General features: G+C 30.6%; 1 protein-coding gene, 1 long non-coding RNA gene and 2 other non-coding genes across 12 annotated transcripts; 3 read left to right on the forward strand and 1 right to left on the reverse strand.

Annotated features, from left to right (window-relative positions):
• Nucleotides 1–9225: 9225 nt before the first annotated feature.
• LOC129303079 (uncharacterized) lies at nt 9226–15054 on the forward strand. 8 transcript variants are annotated; one of them, XR_008591404.1, is made up of 8 exons: nt 9226–9409; nt 9887–10056; nt 12263–12293; nt 12401–12505; nt 12620–12677; nt 13378–13501; nt 13594–14113; nt 14783–15054. It is a non-coding gene; the product is annotated as an uncharacterized LOC129303079 (long non-coding RNA). The 8 variants fall into 8 exon arrangements; XR_008591403.1 differs by having other exon boundaries at nt 9887–12293; XR_008591406.1 differs by having other exon boundaries at nt 9887–12293; nt 12401–12501.
• On the forward strand, nt 11929–12145 carry LOC129304315 (small nucleolar RNA U3). Its single transcript, XR_008591680.1, has one exon. It is a non-coding gene; the product is annotated as a small nucleolar RNA U3 (small nucleolar RNA).
• On the forward strand, nt 13578–13767 carry LOC129304265 (small nucleolar RNA U3). Its single transcript, XR_008591638.1, has one exon. It is a non-coding gene; the product is annotated as a small nucleolar RNA U3 (small nucleolar RNA).
• Nucleotides 15055–15507: 453 nt separating the features above from the next.
• Nucleotides 15508–20209, reverse strand: LOC129303077 (uncharacterized). 2 transcript variants are annotated; one of them, XM_054942094.1, is made up of 9 exons: nt 19965–20209; nt 19526–19551; nt 18298–18382; nt 17979–18188; nt 16977–17099; nt 16850–16907; nt 16702–16775; nt 16137–16225; nt 15508–16050 (listed from the first exon to the last, which is right to left on the reverse strand). In XM_054942094.1, exons 1-9 carry the CDS (start codon nt 20091–20093, stop codon nt 15981–15983), a joined length of 864 nt encoding a protein of 287 aa, XP_054798069.1. In that variant the 5' UTR covers nt 20094–20209; the 3' UTR covers nt 15508–15980. The 2 variants fall into 2 exon arrangements, with proteins under 2 accessions (XP_054798069.1, XP_054798070.1); XM_054942095.1 differs by having other exon boundaries at nt 18298–18421; nt 19965–20079.
• Between the last annotated feature and the right edge of the window lie 436 nt (nt 20210–20645).

The following is a 20645-nucleotide window of genomic DNA, read 5'->3' on the forward strand; positions in this document are numbered from 1 at the left end:
AAATGTCACCTGTACTATTTTAATTATTAAAAAGCAATATATATGCTTGACAATAGTAATTTAATAAATTATCAAATATTTATTCAATTAATATATAATATATTATTATTTTAATAATTAAATAAGAGAGGTGGTGTTTTAAGAGACTATATATTCTATATACCATTATACCCATGTTTATTCTTATCAGGCAAAAAGTATAAATTTCATAGTATTTTGACATGTGGCACAATAAAGCATTTGATTTCATTTCATTCTCCTTTTGGTTTGTCAATTTTTCCAATACTCTCCTTGTAAATGTATCTCTCTTTCTCCTCCCTTTCATTGTAATAATTCTTTCCCTCCCTTCTCTTTTCCTCAGTCATCCATCCTTGTAATCACTTTGTACTTTTTCTTTAACAAATAAGGTTATATGTTTATTTAATTATAAATTATTTAATGTATAATTAATTTATATTATCATTAAATAAATTTATTTTATAAGATTAAAAAATTATCTTATTACAATTTACTAAAATTTTATTAATAATTAACAAATCTTATCATCTTGGCTAAATTAAGAGAGGTGGCGTTTCTAGATCATGGAAACACCACCCCTCTCTCTCTGTTTGTATTTTAATTTTATCATATTAAAAAAATTATTATATTATAATTTAATTAATTAGTATGTGTAATTAATATGTATGATTACTTAATAAATAAAAAAAGAGAGGTGGCGTTTTTAGCTTCAAAAAATGTCACATCACTAATTTTTTATTAATTAAATACTAAATTAATAAATTGAATAATTATTATTATTTAAATTATATTATCAATTAATGTTTGTTATTCATTAATTCTATAAGATTAGATAATTATTATGATATTATTTATTCAATTATTAATTAGCATTTTATTAGATATTTAATTATAATAATATAATTTAAAAAATTATATTTTTTATAAATATAAAATTTTCTTAGCAAACAAAAGAGAGGTGGTGTTTTTAGGCATTGAAAAGCTAGACGCACACTTTAATACTAATGTATCTTGAAAAAGTTATAATTGGCAACAACTAAATTGATGTACTTTTTAAAATTTTTATAATAATTACAATTTATTTCCCTTCCCATTCTATTTATCTTTATTTTATTCACGAGTTATATAAACAACTGATTTTTCACATGTATGCTCTTGAGAAGTTACCACCTTTTGATAAAAGAAACTTGGTATTTTTTCATTGCTTTAAACGAAAATAAATTATATTATGTTAATTATCTAATCGTATGAAACTAATTAATTATAAAAATTAATTAATTAAATTATATTTAAATTATTATTTATGTAATATAATTATTAATACTGATTAAATATATTATAATTATCTATTATAATTATTTATGTATATTTTTTATTATCGCTTTCATTTTTTATTTTGTATGCTGATACTGCCATAGTTATTTCTTGAGCTAAATTCATTATTTTATATTTATTATATCCATCTATGTTCCCTTCATATATTAATGTTCTATCATAATGAGAGGAGGCCATAGTGTGTCTTTCTTCAAAATGTAAATCTGACATTGTAAGTCTTTAATAATAGTTTTTTTATATTTTGGCTTTTTCTAAAATCATTTCTTTTTATTTTGTTTACTTGTAAATTTTTTATTGAAACATCCTTCTACATAACATTTATTCCATCTTTATTTATATTTAACATTTCTAATTTCTTGTTTATTTCTGATAATAATTTTTTTGTTTTATTTGTATCTCTTATATCTCATTTTCCTAAATTAATTGTTTATGCTTGTTCTGTAGATATAGCTTCATATTTAAATATTGGTTTCATATGATCTATTTTTTCTATTAAAGGTGCTTTATTACTTTCTTTGCTTTCTAATTTATTTTTTATTCTATTTAATTATTGTCCTATTGTATGTAAAATTATATTTGTATAATTATTTTGATGTACAGTTTTTCATAATTCTTTATTTTCTTTAGGATTCACCAATTTTAACGGTGATGCTATTACTTCATTTTCTCCTACTCATTCTTCTAATGGGGAATGTGTTGTTGTGACAGATGTATTATTTTTACATCTCTAATTTCTAGTTCTAGCTGTGTTAACATTTATCGATGAATGATTATTTTTTTGTAAAAGGGTTAAATGTCTCATTATTAAAAGTATATATTTTTGATAATTTAAAGAAAGAAATATGTTCCCTTAATTGTCTTAATTCTTCATAATAGGTTTCTCTAACTTTTTCTCTTTCTTCTTCGGGAAAATATTTAAAAAAATCAGTTTATTTAATTTTTATTTTTTGGTAATATAAATTCTTCTCTTAATATATATTTATGTAATTCAAAATCTTCTCTCCTTATTACCATTAACGAATTTCTTATGGATTGATAATTTGTTGATGGTTGAAATTCTTTATTAATTTTTGACTATGTTTCTACTTCTATATTTTTATCATAGTTTTCTTTTTTTACTCTATGTTTTCGCCTGATACATTGGATGTGGAATCTTTAGATTAAAAACTACTATGTTAATTTGTATCCTATACTGGAATTTCTATAGATGCTCTTGGAATTACTACAAGAGTTTGTTCTCATATTCTATAGGAAGTTGACCTACTCAATATTTTATAAGTTATATCTCCTTCAGAAGTCCTTAATATTTTTTTTAGTTTTCCTTATTCTAATGAAGTTGGTTTCACTAGTTTTGGAAAAGTTCAACTGGTGGGCAACTGTATTTTACTTTGTTTTATTCTTTTTGGAACTATTACTAAAGTTTTAAAGGGATCTTATATTTCTATTAACATAGATTCTTTTTTAGGAGTTTCTTTTATGGCTTTAAAATTTTGATGTGTCTTCAATATTTTAAACATAATTCTGCATTGAACTACATATATGTAAACTCCTTTTTTCCAGGAGCCTTGGCTTGTTATTTCCATAACTAAGGTGAAAATATGAACTATATACATAAAGGATTAATTCCAACAAAGTATTATGAAAAAACTTGTGAAAGAACAGGAACAACTAATAATTCTAAATTAGACATACAATATAAATTAACTAATAATCATATATAATCAAGGCTTATGTTTTAAAAATATTCTCATACTAGCCAAAACCTTAAGTGAACCTGCCATATTAGGCACACCTTTTTTAGAACAAGTATCACCTTTTAAAGTAGACCACAGAGGAATAATAACAAAGATAGTAGGAAAGAAAATAATTTTTGAATGGATAAAATCTTAAATAGTTAGAGAAATAAAAATATTAAAGCAAGACTCTGTTTTTAGAATAAATGCTATACATAGAAAAAAAACAAATAAATTTTCTAAATAAAGAAATACATCATAAAATAATTAAAGAACATATAGAAAACTTAAAAGTAAAAAACAGAATAAATGAAATAAAGAAAAAATTCAAAAAAAAAAAACATCTATGCAAAACAACCAAATGCCTTTGGGAATAGGAAAAGACATATTGTGGAATTATCCTGTGAAGAAAACTTTAATGAAAATCATATACACACAAAAGCTAGACCTATATAGATAAATCAAGAATTGTTAGAATATTGTAAAACAAAAATTCAACAATTACTTGAGAAAAAATTAATAAGGCCGAGCAAATCTCCATGGAGTTGTTCAGCTTTTTATATTCAAAACAGTGCAGAAATAGAAAGAGGTGCTCTAAGATTAGTTACGAACTATAATGAATGATATATTCAATGTTAAACAAACTTTTAATATGGATAAAATATCTTATTCCTAATAAAAAGGATTTAATAGGAAAATTATCTAATGTGTTAATATCTTCAAAGTTTGACATGAAATTAGGCTACTATCAGATACAAATAGCTAAAAAAGATAGATATAAAACAACATTTACAGTTCCTTTTAGTCATTATAAGGTGGAATGTAATGCTCTTTAGATTGAAAAATGCACCTTCAAAATTTCGATAAATAATGAATGATGTATTCAATCCTTAGAGTTTATATTAATGATGTTTTAGTGTTTTTCAATTCAATTGAAGAACATTTTAAACGTCTTAATTAATTTTATGAAGTAACCAAAGCCAATGGTTTAGTTGTTTTAGCTAAAAAAAATGAAATTATTCCAAACCAAAATAAGATTCCTAAGCATGGAGATATATCAAGGAAAGATAATGTCAATCAATAGAGTTGTCGAATTTGCAAAAAAGTTTCTAAATAAGATTACAGATAAAAATTAATTACAAAGATTGTAGAATAATCTAAATCTAAATTAATTTATATTGTATGTCTAATTTTTTTATTAAATTAATAATATTATATTTCAAAAATTATCAATTTACCCTTATAATATAATTGGATACTTTCTTTTCCCTTTAAAGAACTTTAAATAATTAAATATGGAAATAAATTATATTGAATTATTTATCTCTTATTATATTTAATCTCTATTTTATTAATTTTTGGATTACTAAATAAATAACTTTATATAACTAAAAATTTTAAATATGGATACAAAAAATATTTGTGTGTGTAACAATTTTTTTTGGTTAACTTGTGTGATGTTTAGACAATATCCATATTTAAAGAAGGTATTTTAATCTAATATATATAACTTAATACTTAATTAACATTTCAGTGGATGTTAATTAACTATTAACTATTATGATTCAATCTTGATTGATAATTATAGTTAAGGAGATGTTAACATTTATTTTAAGAAGAATGACAAATAATCCCATTGTAATGGGCAAATGAAAAAAGAAAATACGAGAAAATGTAATAATATGAGACATTGACTATGCATTGACTCACTCATTGGAGCAAATGTTATCTCTATCGTGGCCAACACTACATTGACATTCTCGCCCCAGCTACTACCACTCATGCCACGTCTTGTGGCACTGTTTTTATAGAAAGATTTTTGTGATACCAAAAATATTTTTTACCCTAATTCTTTTTCTTTTTTTAACTTCATTTCCATTTTCCTTTTTTAATTTTTTTTATTATTCAAACTTACTTTTAGTGAAACATCTGAGTCAAAAAGGTTTGGATTCGATAATTTTTTGAAGTACAATGGCCTTTTAAGAAGGTATTATAGACCGCTTTAGATTTAGAAAGGCGTTGAAAAAATTGAATTTGATGCAGTGAACTCAAAGTATAAAAACAATCCATTTGGCCAAAATAACATGAGTTTATTTAAGAGAAATAAAAAAATAAAGCCTATTAAGTAGGATTTCTCTAACACTTACATGAATGATTTAATTTGAATATGTGTGTGTGTGATATGCTGATCAATTAAATGTAACATTATGATCATATAGGTACACATGTGGAATAAGTCAACAAATCTTCTATTGAACTTTATGTAAATGTTATAATTTTCTTTTTTCTCATACACACACACACTCCTTCCATCCCTATACACACACACACACTTCTTCCATCCCTATATAGAAAGTATTTTTAACTGAATCTCATATATCAATAAAGGTTTATTATTTAGTTGAACTCACATAAAAACACAATGATTTTTCAATTTTACCCTTAACAATATCACAATTAATATGTTGATAATGGTAGAGAAAACATACAATTAATAATTTATTTCATTTTTCAAGACAAAGGTAAAATTGTCTAATTACTCAAAAATATCATTATCACCCTTTATATTTAGGGATAAAATAAGTTTTTAAAAAATTCTTTATATATAGTGATGGAGAGAGTATACACTTTGATCATTTGTCAAAATTGTGGAGCAAGAAGATGGTTTAATGTACGGTCAGTAATGCATCATGTCACACAAATCATGTGTTTTCACTATGCTGCTCCCAAGGAAAAATTAAGTTAGCATTTGTAGATCCTCCTCCACCTTATTTAGCCCACTTATTCTTTGACAAAAATGATGAATTTGATTTAATTGAAGGGCACTTAGTTCAGCTAATCGAAAGAATTGAATTAGCTTATCTTAGAGTATTGATCGAGTTCATGTATTGGGATATGTAACTGTGTTAAATAAATATGTCAAAAATATTTTTAAGATACCTATGAGGATGCCATTATAATAACAGTCTCACACAACAATGGTTTGGATTATTTTGGACAGGAGGTAGTAATATTTCCAAGTTTTTAAGGACACCGAGTGATAGAATAAAAGAATTAACCCAATTCAAAAGAATTTTTGAAGAAAAAATATATAATATTATTTATATAAAACATAGCAAAATATTAGTGCTTGGGTTACAATTGAAACGATGCTTATTCAGAAGAACGTAATAGCTATGATAAGAATTAGGCAAAGGAAATGAAGTGTTAGGCCCAACAAGTGATCCGATAAAGAAAAGGTCGGTCTACATCATGACCAAATGGTATGACTAGAGAGGCATGATCTTTGAATCCCTTAGACTCATGATCACCATAAACCTTTGCCTGGCATGAAACAACAATTTCAACGGGCCCCAAATCTCACAAGATTGCAATGGTCATCCACGGATATTTTGGAAATATGAGTTGGCAGTTACAAACCACTAACAATAGCCTACACACACTGTAAATACGAGAACAACAACAAGAGGAAGATCAGCAAAAAATCATAATAAACTCCGTGCTTTTATCATTATCAATCATTTTAGTTTATAGTTTAGTGTTGTTTTGCCAAATAATCATTGTAATTTCAAGCTCATGTGCACCCATCAATCAGACTTGATCTGTTTTATCTCAGCTTATATTTTCGCATTTGAGTGAAATAAGGTAAGGAAGTTCAAGGACCTATTTTTAATTGAGACCCAATATCTCTAATACATCTAGTATTTTGTGACCATTTGGTTGATTCTTTCCCTAAACGTGAACAATTAACTAATAAGCAAATTAATACTGAGTTATATCCTATTTAAATTAAAAATCAATGTTTTCAAGCTTTCCTAATTCACATGTGAAATATAGCAACTTCAAAAGCCAAGACGATTGTAGAGAGTATCATCAAATGTACCTTAATAAGTTCAAATGATTAAAATAACTTTTTTGGCATAACCTTAGAATTTATCAGGTTTATGTTCATATTAGCCTCGTATGATTGAATGTGAACGAGGTTAAAATCTAGTTTTATATAAACTTTTGAAAACTCAAAGTTAATGGGATTTTTTGGATTTTTTTTGTTTTGATATCTAAATAGATCAATTTTAAGTATCGTTGAGTTTAATTGAAAGTAATTTTTTAAAGATGTTTTTTGACATTCATATTGAATCAAACTTAAAACCTCGAGTTTAAGTGGTCTGATAGAATTTTGGGACAATATAGAGGAAGAATGATTTCAGAATTTAATATAAAAGGAGAAAGAAAAAAATGAATGAATAAATTGAAATTTCAATTTTAACCGCTATATATCCATATCTTGAAGTCCCTGCTATACGTTCATGCTAACATAATATAAAAAAAGAAAATGATAAAAAAATCTTTTTAAAATATGTAAATAATAAGAAATCTTGCAAAATGTCAGAATTCTTCTTATATCTCTATAGGCATTTCTAACACTAATAATTTTTAGTGAAATGATTAAAATACTCACAATTTAAATTAAATTAATAATTGATTGCTCTGTTTTAATCATTGCTTGAAGAAAAATAAATATTGTTTAAACTAAAATAGTCACGTATATTTATAATATTTGAATTTTAGTGAAACAAAAATTTGCATTGGAAAGTTGTAATTGGTTGTTCTGTTTTGCTCAATGCCAGAAAAAATAGCTATTGTTTAGATTAAAATAATTATAGATATTTACAATACTTAGACTTTAACAAATAAAAAATTTGCACTAGAAAAAATTATAATGATTTATTCCATTTTAATCATTACTAAAAGAAAAGTAACTATTACTAAAACTAAAGCAGTTGGAGATATTTATAATGTTTGGATTTTAGTAAATAAAAAATGGTACTTGAAAATTATAATTACTTGTTCCATTTTAGTCATTATAAAAAAAATTAGTAGTTGCTTAAACTGAAATAGTTAATTATATTTATTTTTGGGGGACCAAAGCTGTTATTTTTTTAATTTTAAATTGAGGGTATTTTAATTATTTCACACAAAATCATTAATATCAAAAAGGTCTTTAAGAACTTAGAAAAATCATGGTATTTTATAAGATTTTATTGTCATTTGTATACTCTTTTTGTTTAAAAATGTAAGGCATTTTTAACTAAATTTTACCCCCAAATAAAGTAGTTACCTACTTTTAAACTCACCTTAATTTTTTATATTTATCCCTATTAAACACCCTACAATAAATATAAAGTCATTTATCAATAGGAACACTTTTAAAAAAAGGCAATGCTTACACCTCAATAGATTAAAAATGTCTTATATTTTTAAACATTTAACTCTTCAAAAAATCTCTTATATTTAATGGAGGGAATATTTCAAAAAATTTTCCTCTGATTTTTTTACACACCGCAGATAATTATTAAAAAAAAAAGATTTGGAACTATGAGATGTGATTAAAACATGAGTTCCTAGTTAGAGTCATAAAAATGCAACAATGTTTATTTTGATGATGACAAGGCTTTGTAAACTTTTGTGATTTGGCTCATGTGGATTAATATGGTGCCAAATAAATCCATCAATTCAAACAGGGTAAGTCCAAAATGAATTTTTTTTTTTTTTTGCATATGTTTAAGACTGATTTTAAATAAAATTATATATATTAATAAATTTCTTTTCAATATAAAATATTTTTCATTTAATAATTTTTAAAAAATAATATAATAAAAATAAAAGAGTAATGTTAAAAAAATATTTAATAAAATTTTATTTTTTTTTAAATTATCTTGTATTGTAAGAGTGAATCACCTTTAAAATTATTTTATAAATTAAGATGGGAGAAGTATTCTATAGACAAAAACTTCAATATATAAAAATAATTTTTTGTTCAGAATACAGACATTTTTTTAAAAAAAATTAGTATATCAATAAAGTTTTAATTCTCATAAAAATATTTATTATTTTTTTCTTTTACCTTTAATTTTAATTTCTAATGCATTTGATAATAAGTAAAAAATATATTTATATAAATATTTAGGTTAATAAATATAAAAAGTAAAATAAAAAAATTATATGTATATATTAAATTATTTATATTTTAAAATTAAAATCAATTAAAAAATATTTATATTTTAGATTGAATTTATTAAATAAATTTAATTAGTTAATAAGTTAATTTATTTCGTTCACAAGAGGAGCAAGCAACTCGTCGTTCTCGTTGCCATTGGGTGAAATGGCTCGTATCCCGGTGTGACGATGTCAGTAAGCAACAAGGTGTGGAACGATCACTTGCTTGTCTGACAAGCTTTCCGTCGTTTTGATTGCTGAAGCAGTGGTTTTCACTTCATTCCTGAAGTTTCAAGCCATTAAGAAAAGCTTCTGCTTCGCATTTGGTAAGATGCTATACTTTGGGTTCTTGCTTCTTAAATTGTTATTTTGATCACTAATTTATGTTTTCGAGTGTTTCACATGACGATTTGTAGGAAGCATTTTGTTTATTGTGCTCATTTGTTTCACTAGACTGCATATTCTTCATATCACCGAACTTTCTCACGGCGTTGCATCGGTTTGGGCATTCTTTGATCTCCTCTCCCATTTTCAGTTTAGATTTGGGGATTTCGCAGCCTGTGACTGTTATAAAAGACTTCCGTTTCTTTTCTCGTTCTCTGTTATGATTCCCTTAGCTGCAAATTTTAAGTTCATTTACTTGGTACTTTTAAGTGCATCTGAAAATTGTAAGATCCTTTTCATCTTGGCACGTTTGAATTCATTCATTGTTTGACTTCGACACAAGCCACGTCAAATTTATTACCGATCCCTAAATAATTTGCTTACCATGATGTATGGGCCTTGACATTGGTTATGTGTAGGTGGCTTGTTGGATGCGAACACCGGAACGACCAGCATCTAAGATGAGAATGGCGTAGTGTCGCTGGAGAATCGAGATTCAAGTCTATTTGATACAGGTGCGTTAAACAGGAGTGGTTCGATCTGCCATTACCAGGACATTGTCGTTGTTCAAAATTCACTATTTGGGAAGGTATGTATGTGCTGCATCTGTATTCATGTCTAATATCAAGTCTAGAAAAGTAGTGAGATTTGGTGGGTATATTTTCAGCTGGTAAAAGATCACACTTCAAAAAAGTAATGCGTGCGATACTTCAGGATACATATAACATATTCTAACATTTGTATTATGATTTTTTTCCGACAGTATTTTTCTGTATTACCTAAAAAATTAGAAAATTTTTTGGTTAATTGTTATAACTATCCTTATATTACTTTAAATATACTTGTTTAAAAATCAAGATATCTATACCTATATCATTAAATGTTAAAATATTATATATATATATATATATATATATTCTCTTACCCGTGTCCTAAGATATTAAAAATTTCCATAGCCATCGCATCATGTTGTATCTCATCCAATACCCGTATCCATACCGGTGCTTCTTATGTCGTCAGACACTATCTTTAAATGCAGTGTTCTGCCTGTATTGTTCTGTTTTGCTTCAAATGCTTCAAATGCAGTGTTTTCACACACTATCTTTATGTTGTCTGTGAAATTTGATCCGCATGAATTATTTGAAAATTGGTTAAAGCTTGTTTGCGCTCCTATGTTAAGTTCAAACTTCTGCTTTGCCATGCATGAATAAGAAGCTGTGAATTTTTTTTGGCAGCTGTTGAGAAGCAAAAATATTTTATAAAACCATTTAAATAGCTTAGTCTTTTTTTTTTTTTAAAATAGATTCTATATTATTTAATTTGTTTCTCTTGGACCCTATTGAATGCTTGGCTTAAATCAACTGTTCCGTTTGCGAATTAAAATTTCTGATAGGCAATGAATTATCTCATTAGCAACTCTTTGACAAGTGATCCATAAGTGAACTGTTGTGCAATCTTTTTTTATTTCAATTACTTATTGCTTAGGTGGGTCCCTATATATCATATGAAGTTTGAGAAGTGACTTGCATTGTTTATTTATGGTTTGTGAGTAGTGCTACCTGTTATACATTTCATATTTTTATTGTTTTACGAATTAATCGAAGCAGGTTTCTTGACAACACTCCAATGCCTAAGTTAGTAAATGTTGAAAGAGTGTGTCACATTGATGGGAACTTATAAAGGATGAGCTGTGATTTTCACAAAGATAGAATCTCACGGGAGGGGTCTCTGTGCACAACTTCACATAATGTTGGCTAAATAAGCTAGTTGTTCTTGGTCCCCTATGCGGATCTCCTTTTGCATAATGCTCAAAAAGTTGCTGGTTAAAAGTATGAGAACGATGATGTTTAAAATTTGTAGGCTCAAAGACATAACGGATCAAGAGAAATAAAAATGTAAACACATTATGAATCAAGATAACAAACTATTCTTTAAATAAACTTCACCTATATTTGAAACTTTGTGCAAAGTAAAGCTGATAGCGTAATAATGTGCTTTTGGTCTCTGCATGATAAGTGAATCTACATGGTTGGAGTTGAAACTATATAAATAAAATCACTAGAAATTAATTAGTTCCGTTTTTTTTTTTTTGTGGTTGCATGTTTATTTGATTGTAATTATCTTTCATTAGAATTCAGGATAAACGTAAACTTGAGTCCAATATGATCTACAGCCAGATTATCATGCCTTGAAGCATAAGATAATTGGATCAGTTTTTGTATGTGCAATGCATATTTTATTTATAAGTATACTGTAAAAACTACAATACAGGCAAGAAGCACAAATTCTGAGGCAGAAATCACGTGACACATCACCTTTCTATGGCTAAAGGGCCATCAAGTTTATTAGGTTCATGAAGATAAGCTTATGAGGCATATTTGACTGAGGGAACTAAGTCCCGCATCGAATACAACACAATAAAAATTAGAGTATAAAAGATAGGAAACCAGCACAGATGGGCACGACCTTACTTGAACAGGATCTGTTCTATAGGTTCGTACCTCTGTGTCCTTGAGTTTCAAGGAGACAAGAACCACAGCTTGGTTGATGACTCATGACCACGTGATCAGAGCGTGATTACTGGTCTGGTTGCCCAGACTGATGTTCAACCTGGCTGCAGAGGATCGTTCCCAGGCAGTTCAACTGTGTGGGATGGTCACTTGGTTGTCTGACAAGCTCCAGTATTCTTTTTATTTAGCAAAAATTTCTACTCAGTATCTTTTATGGTTAAATTTTTACTCCCTCCCCCCCCCCCCCCGGGAAAAAAAAAACAAGAAGTATGCTTTATTTTGCAGGACGGCTGGAAGCACCATGTTCATATGTTTGGTAGGATCGCCCTTCTTCGCATCCTTTATGTTTAAATTGTTATTCTTTTTTCAAACATTCAGAGCTTGGAAGCAAACTTTTCCTCCCATGTGTGCTATGTTTTGCAGGATGGCTGAAGCACTATATTCATTCATATATTTGGAAGAATCGCCTACTTTTAGGCATTTGTCTTGGATGTCATCTAAATCTTTTGAAGAGAATACACCAAGTCGGTAAAGATCCTCCTTCTGAAATATCTTCTGCTTTGTTTCGCGGTGTTGGTTCTTGTTATCAGTGTTTGTATTGTAGTTCAAAAATCTAAATACTATTGCCTTAATTGTTGCTAGGATTTTGATCAGTGGACACGCACTCACAGTGTACTAGAATGAAATTAAGCCACTACAGGTGAGGAGTTTAGTCATCTTAAATTGGATCTCTTATAAACATAAACATGTATATAAGGAGAGGCAGGATGAAACAAAGGAAAAAAAAAAAAAAAAAGATTGTACGTGGGGGTTAACATCTCATCGTTATATTTATTAGCTCTGTTTTTTCCCCATCCCCCTCTTAATTAAAGTCTCTCTAAATGAATCACATGCAGCATACGTCCAATCATCATACCCATACCCAAAAAAAATATTAATATTAGAGAAAAACTATTCATCAATACATATAAATTCATTTATTATGGATGTGAAAGATTTTGTATCAGATTAGTCCAAATGAAATCTTCTTGTATTTTTCTTTTAAACTAAATGACTTCCGATACATCCATTTGGAAATATTGAAATGTGATTATGTTAAAAATAATAATTAATAATGTAATGTATTGAAAGGGTTTACTGGCTATGTGTTCACTTACTGATTTTGTTTTAGAGCTCTGGTTACCATAACATTCTTTTCTGCATAATGTTAGTTAACTGGGACGTTTATTAGAATTTGATTTAATGTGTAATTTAGTCGTATGTTTCTGTTCTCGCAAGATTGTTGAATCCAAAGTCGAACACCTTTCTATAATGTATTATTATTATAGCTTTGATCCCTGAGTAAAGTGTTTCGTTTCTTTTCAATATTTGTTCTATTGACGATGGCTACACTATTGCAGACTAGAAGCACAAATTCTCAAATAAAAAGCACGTGACAGCAGTTTTGTAGAGCCAAATACCATAAGTGCCCTCAAGTTTGCAGGGGTCATGAAGATAAGCTTATGGGCATTTTTGCGACTAAAGGTAACTAAGTCCCACATCGTATACAACACAATCCAAATTGGACTATAAAAGGTACGAAACCAACGCAACCGGGCACGACCTTACTTGAACAGGATCTGTTCTAACTCAAGGAGACAAGAACCACAGCTTGGTTGATGACTTATGACCAGGTGACTAGAGCGTGATTATTGGTCTGGGCTGCCCAGTGTTGGGTTCAGCCGGGCCGCAGAGGATCGTTCCCAGGCAGTTCAACTGTGTGGGATGGTCACTTGGTTGTCTGACAAGTTCCAATCTTTTTTTCATTATATACAGGCAAGCAAGTTTCGTTTAATTCCTCATAAGCACCGAAAGTTTGAGACATCCCGATGCTCTGCAGTTTGGCTGGCGTGGTATGTCTGCTATACTCTGTTTCGAATGATTGAGGCATTCTGATGATTTGCAGAATGACTGAAGTACTATGCCCAGAAAGATTGAGACAGATCGCCCTTTTTCGGGCTTATTCATCTTTTACAATCTAGTTAAGAGATTAGATCGAGTGAGGTCAAGATTCGTGCTTCTATTTTTCTTTCTTTTTCCCCTTTGTGGCGTTTGTTTTTTATCCTCTGGTCAAAGTTGGTGCTTTTCTCCAAATCGGTACGTTGTCAATTGTTTCTAGGATTTGGATCAGCATATAATTAGATATGTGATGTTAGAATGGAATTAAGCTGCCGGAGGCTAGGGTTTGGGAAGTTTAGGGCTATGATCCAGAATAGAATATTGGCTTTCTTTATGGGGGATTTTTTTCGGTGAAAAAAAATTTAACTCACATGTTTATTTCATTTTTTAATATTTGTCGTCAATAATTGTTTTGTAGTGTTTGTATAATACGATAGAGAGGGGTTGATTAATATCAAGTCTTGTATAATATCAGTATGAAAAGCTGTCATGTATTTAAGCATAAGCAACTGACAGAATTTCCCCTAAAATTTATTTTTGGGGCGGTGTGGGGAGATGGATGTAAGTAACAGTAGGCAGACCGAGATTGTTCTTCAAAGAAGGCCACCAATGACCAGATGGATAATCTAAAGCTTTCTGAATTCAGAAATGTCCTATAAATCACAAATATTCTTTGCTGCACTCTGTATCAGGCTGCAACTGGCAAAAACCACCGCCCTTTTGATTAAAAAACAAAATGGCCTGATATCTATCAAATTTGCTTTTCTATGCCCCAATTTCATTTTGAAGAGTCCGAACATTTTCCAGTTATAAATTCTCTCCACTATTTTCAATGACAAAGAACTGGGCTTTTTCTGGTCATGGCAGGTGGACCAAGCTTGGAGAGGGCAAGGGAGCATAAATGGCCGCCGAAGATTAAGGGATTGCAAGATTCATCATTAGGTTAGAAAAAGAATCATGAAGGATGCAATAGAGAAGATTTTGAGGATTCCTTATAATTGTTGGAAGAGATTGCTAAATGGTGTTATTGATTATTCTTAAAGAAAGGAGTAAAAAAAAAAAAAAACTTAGTTTAATTTACTTATTTCTTGTTAACTCTACTATAATCAATGATCAATACAAGCAATTATTTACGTGTTTGTTTTTCTGTTTGCTCAACGCAAATAAAAAAGCGAGTGGGAGGCAAATGAGCAAACGTGTGTTTGGAGACTGCAAAATGGATAAACAAACACTTTTATGTATTTAATCAGTAGACAACATCAATGGCACCATGGCAGTGAGGATTGGAGCTCTGGAAAGTAATGAACGGCCTCCCAAGAGCTAGGAATAGCCTTGTTTGAAAACATGAGCATGAGAACTTTGTTAAAAGAAAGGGGGGAAACACGACTCTGAGAAGACGAAGGCGCTGACCCGAAATGGTGTCATCTACGTTACAATTCCCATAAACAACACTTGCGGGTAGGTAATTGGCAGAGTTGTACAGGAAAAGCAAGATATAGTAAAGTTGTGCTTCACATTTCAATCTTGTTCAGAGCCTGATATCGTTTCTCCCCTTTTCTTTTCACTATCCAATTCGTGTCATGCCATCGAACTTGGAAAGTAGAGACAAAATGACTCTATTCATTAAAAATGGGGAAATTACAGGTACAACTGAACAGGCATTTAGAGAGATTTGAGCAAATCCTTGCAGATGGAAAATACAAGTGCAGGTCATGGACATATTTACAAACAATCCTGATCAAGTTAATAAACAAGATTAGAGACTACAGTGTAAAGGTTTCATCTTGCTCTTGCCCATGCAGAACAAAATTGAAAGCAAAAAATTAAAGAGGTTGGATTCAGCCATGAAGCACCCTTTTTTGTGTGAAGTCTCCAAGTTTAGTCAGAATTTGGTTTACAATCAGCTAAAGAGAGAGACTTTATATGAATTTGGATCTTTCTCAAATTTCCATACATAAAATAGCCATCGATGGGGTGTAACAAATTTTCAATAGCTGCCCATTAGTTCCCTCTCTATCTGTTCGGAAGGCAAGTTGAAATGTTCAATTAGGGAAGGAGCTCCCGATTAAGAGGGCTTTTTCTTTCGGTTGGTCTGTGAGATGCGTCGCAGCACTTGTGTGCCCCTTTTCATCCCTCTGCAACACAAAATCCAGAAATTATTCAATCCTGTTATTCACAAGCTACCTGACATATGGTAACTGATAAGTCTCAAAAGACATACCTCTGATATAAGAAAATGTAGAGATAGAAAAGTATGAGCGCCATAACTACTAAAATGGAGACAACAAGGTATAACGCATTCATCTTCTTCTGTACAAATAAAGGCAGCAAATCAGCAATTAATAGAAACTTCACTATTTATTTCAGCAAAAGAAACTACTTTTGGTGACTAGGCACACACTAGCAGCCAAGCGCAAGTAATTGAAACAGTTGCTTCATGCTTGCTGCAACGGCACTTCCACCAAAAATTTGTATTAGACACATTACTTTCCAGTTTTTTTTTCCTCCAATTTTTACTCATTCAGAGTGCATACGTACCCTGAACTCATTCTTGGTGACCATGAAAAGAAGGCCATAAATAAATAGTGGAGGTTTTGACAATATAGCGTTATCAAACAATTTGTCAATGTTTACTAATAATTTTTTTAAACCACAAGTAATGGTTTCTGGAAATTCAATATAGCTGACACTAGTAAATACATACAGTACAATGTCATACAGTAATCCTCACGCATAAAAATACACAGATGAAATGATAGTTTAATCACAAGTGTCAATTAACTTACCCTACGGCCTCTAGAGAAAGGTTTTTCACTTCCAGCGCAGGTATGTGCATCACAGAATTGACGCAAGAAGAATTCTGAGAAATTATCAATATGAGAAAGCAGAAAGAACACATATGCTCTAATTACAATGTAGAAAAGATTGTAATACCATGAAGTCGGCTTGCAGCAGGGCCCTCGCTAACTGGAAAGCAATTATCAGCTAAGCTCTGTACAGAATAGACAAATTAGCAACAGAGAATTGGTTAAAGCAAGGAAAGGATCAACAAAGAGCACACCTCACATAGATGTTTATTCCTTGCAGCAGCAGCAGGATTGCACTTCGACTTTTTTGACCCAGAATTCATTATTTGGTCACAGTGCAGTGCTCCACATACATCTGCTAAACACTTTCGTTGACTCTAAAAAAAAAAAAAAGCATCCCATTTCAGCATTCGATGCACCACTTTGAAAGGATTAGTTATTGATAAAAGCATTTAGAAAGGGGAAAATGGGACCATCTTTTTTCTTTAGGGTAGTAGGTAGGAGGAGCGGGCAAGGCCTTATTCCATTCCTTCCTGACGTCAGGAATGTGGCCTGGGGGTAGCAAAAGGGTCTTGGAAAAACAATGTAGTCATAACAGCTAACAGCTTCTTTTCCTACTTTTGATGTACGTGTCTATCAAAATAGAACAGGGATGTAAAGTAATTATTCTGCTGAGAACACATAATTTAATGCATTTGGCTCACAAATTGAATTATTTGTGCTTAAGAGGTTGAACAATAATGGTCAGAAAAAAAGCAAAGATTGGTAGTTTGCTCACTCAATGAACTATCTGCCTTTTGAAGCAACTCACAATCTTTCATATTTTCATCTGATATATCTTTTTCTCCACTATATTTGGAAGAAAAGTTTACTTGACACTAGGGCAATGCTTAGCAAAAACCGCTAAAACTTATTACAGAATGTACGTTTTATTACTTCAATCATTATATCAGTTAGAGCTCAGACTATAGCCCAAGCTTGAAGTCCAACTGGGCTTTAGACAACCAGACAAGCTTCTTGCCCAGCTTGACCAAAGGCAAAAGTATTACTGATGCCTGGCAGTTTTACATCCCCATATTCCTCATGAATGACTACAACAATAACTTTGGATCCATTATTTCTGATGGCTTGATTTCTAATTGTGTTTAAATCTAATTTGTATCTTTTGGTGGAAGAGAAGAACAATTCTCTAACTCAAAAAATTATTTCACAACAGATACAGTAAGACAGAATGTAATAAACTAGATGCAACTTACCAGGTCAAGTAAATTGGAGTGTCTGTTGTCAAAATGCAGATCAAGATTTTTCTCTTCATAGAAACTTTTTTTGCAATATCCACACTGCCATTCATTGATATCTATATGAAATTTATGTTGCTCCTGATCTCTATATAGATCATTATCAGGGTGAAGCCTGCATCTTTTTGTGATTTGATATTTTTCCTTCTCCACAAATGGCATCAAATACTGGAACGAAAATCATGCATCAAGCAACAGTCCTTATTAGTATCATAATGATACTAGTAGTTTACATGATACCATTAAGTAAGTCAAAGATTTCAAAATATCCCAATACCTCCTGAACGATCTTCCAAGCTGCTCTACTTCTTTCCCTAGAGCAATGTATTTCATGATTGCCATCCTGCTCCTGCCTCAAAGTTCTTAACATTGACACTAAATATTAGGCATGGCACCAATGCCTGGAAATAAGAAAAAAAGAAATGCACAAACATTGACAAAAAATAAAGAGAAAAGGGAGCAAATAAAGAAATTATCTATTCTACAGATATGAAACAAATGTATGCTCTTCGCGGATGATATAGTTCTTATAGCAGAGACAAGAGAAGAGGTTAATTGCAAACTTGAGTTATGGAGGAGGACATTGGAGTCGAAAGGTTTTCGTATGAGTAGAAGTAAGACGGAATATTTATATTATAAATTTAGTAAATGACTATTCGAAAATAATTTGGAAGTGAAATTGGGAGATCAAATTATACCTCAAGTGGAAAAGTTTAGATATTTGGGAGCCATTATTCAAAATGATGGCGAAATCAGTGGAGATATTTCACATAGAATTCAAGCTGGGTGGTTTAATTGGAGAAAAGCTAAAGGAGTTATTTGTGACCGTAAGGTGCCTAATAAACTTAAAGGAAAGTTTTATCGTACTGCTATCAGACCGGCAATGTTATATAGTAATGAATGCTGGGCTCTAACGGGACAGCAAGAGCATAAAGTTGGAGTAGCAGAGATGAGAATGTTACGATGGATGTGCGGACATACACGTAAAGATAAAATTCGAAATGAGCACATACGTGAAAAAGTGAGGGTGGCACCTATTGAGGAAAAAATGGTAGAAAATCGGTTGAGATGGTTTGGGCATGTACAAAGAAGACCAAGGGAGGCACCAGTGAGAAGAGTGGAACATATAACTTTGAGTCCGATTAAGAGAGGTAGAGGAAGGCCTAAGAGAACACTCTTGGAAGTTGTTGAACGTGATCTCTTAATTAACAATATTTCTAAAAGCTTAATAAATGATAGAGCACAATGGCGTCTTGCAATCCATGTAGCCGACCCCACCTAGTGGGATAAAGGCTTGTTGTTGTTGTTGTTGTTGTTGTACAGATATGAAACAAATGATGCAGGCTTGTCAGCAACACCTCATATAAATTATTTATCATTTTGCCTTCATTTCAAAATCCCATACATAGATATGTAGGACAGTAGGGATGAAGTCAGAAATGGACGCTTAAACTTCCCTATGTTAATCCAAAAATTTCTGTCCAAGAAACAGAAAAACCACTCACCTTCCACCGGTTGAATCTGTACTACCCTGTAATAAACCAAAAACAAAAACAAAAGCAATTTTAAGGTTTATTTTGATAGGTGAAGAAACTCAGGAAATACAGAAGCCTGATAGAATAATGAGCAAAATGAAACCAGCCGAAGTAAATCAAGAAAAGCACATGAAATCATTTAACTAGCTTATAAGATGAAACCAGTTAAAAATTATATGCATTAAATTCTCAAAGCAGAAAATCCTCTATTAATATGGAGATAACTTAATCATAAGCAATGTTCCACCTCATAAACTAAATGGGTCTAATTTGAGGATGCTCCAACGCTCAAATAACACTTAAGTAAGTTCAGTAATGGTCTGAACAGTAAACAAAGACCACAAATGGGTTTAATTTCCAATTGCAAAAAGGGCCAGAAAAGAAGACAGAAACAATAACTTCTACATACATGATCAGAGCGTGGAGTGGGTGGCGAGCTTGAAGAAACCCTCGGAGGCAGCAGAACTAAAGAGACACAAAGAATGCAAAACACGAACCGTCGATAATGCGAAGCGAAAGAATTCTTCTTCGTCATCATCTATTGTTCTTTGCTTCCAAACAGAGAACATGTCGAAACGAAGGAGCGAAAAAGAAATGAAGTCGTCGTTAGACGAGAAGTGGAAAACGGAGGAACAGACTCCGGTACTCGCCAGCACATCATGCTCCCGCTTGGAAAGCTGCAGCCACGTTAGTTCAACCAATAAAAGTTTGCCACGTGTAAACTTGGTCACATCTAACTTCCGCTGATCTTTTGTTTTCCCTTAACCATGGGCTGCAAGGTCAAATCCCACTAGTTCGATTTCTAAAGGAAAAGTCAATTCCATCCTCGCATCGTGGCCTTTCTGAATCTGAAACTGAACTGAAACTTTTTCCACACACAAGATTGGAGTCCAAACAAGGCAGGTTTGGGCTTCAAAAATACTTTCGTTTAAAAATAAATATAAAATATTTTTAATTAAATTTTATTTTCAATAAAATAATTAATTATCTTTTAACTAATCTTATTTTTTTTATATTTATTTTAATTTAATAAAATATTTCAGTTTAAAATAAATATAAAATAATTTATTTAACAAGAGCACTTTTAAAA

This window comes from Prosopis cineraria, unplaced genomic scaffold (assembly GCF_029017545.1).
Source record: "Prosopis cineraria cultivar Desert tree isolate PC_DT_omini unplaced genomic scaffold, ASM2901754v1 PC2, whole genome shotgun sequence".
NCBI classification, from domain to species: Eukaryota; Viridiplantae; Streptophyta; class Magnoliopsida; order Fabales; family Fabaceae; genus Prosopis; species Prosopis cineraria.

What these genes read in the sequence shown, in the direction of transcription:
- LOC129303077 (XM_054942094.1), bottom strand. Translation starts at nt 20,093, where the DNA reads ATGATGACGAAGAAGAATTCTTTCGCTTCGCATTATCGACGGTTCGTG. An exon ending in GGAATAAACATCTATGTGAG is followed by an intron (nt 16,908 to 16,976) that starts GTGTGCTCTTTG and finishes TATTCTGTACAG; the next exon opens with AGCTTAGCTGATAATTGCTT. An exon ending in TACATTTTCTTATATCAGAG is followed by an intron (nt 16,051 to 16,136) that starts GTATGTCTTTTG and finishes TTTGTGTTGCAG; the next exon opens with AGGGATGAAAAGGGGCACAC.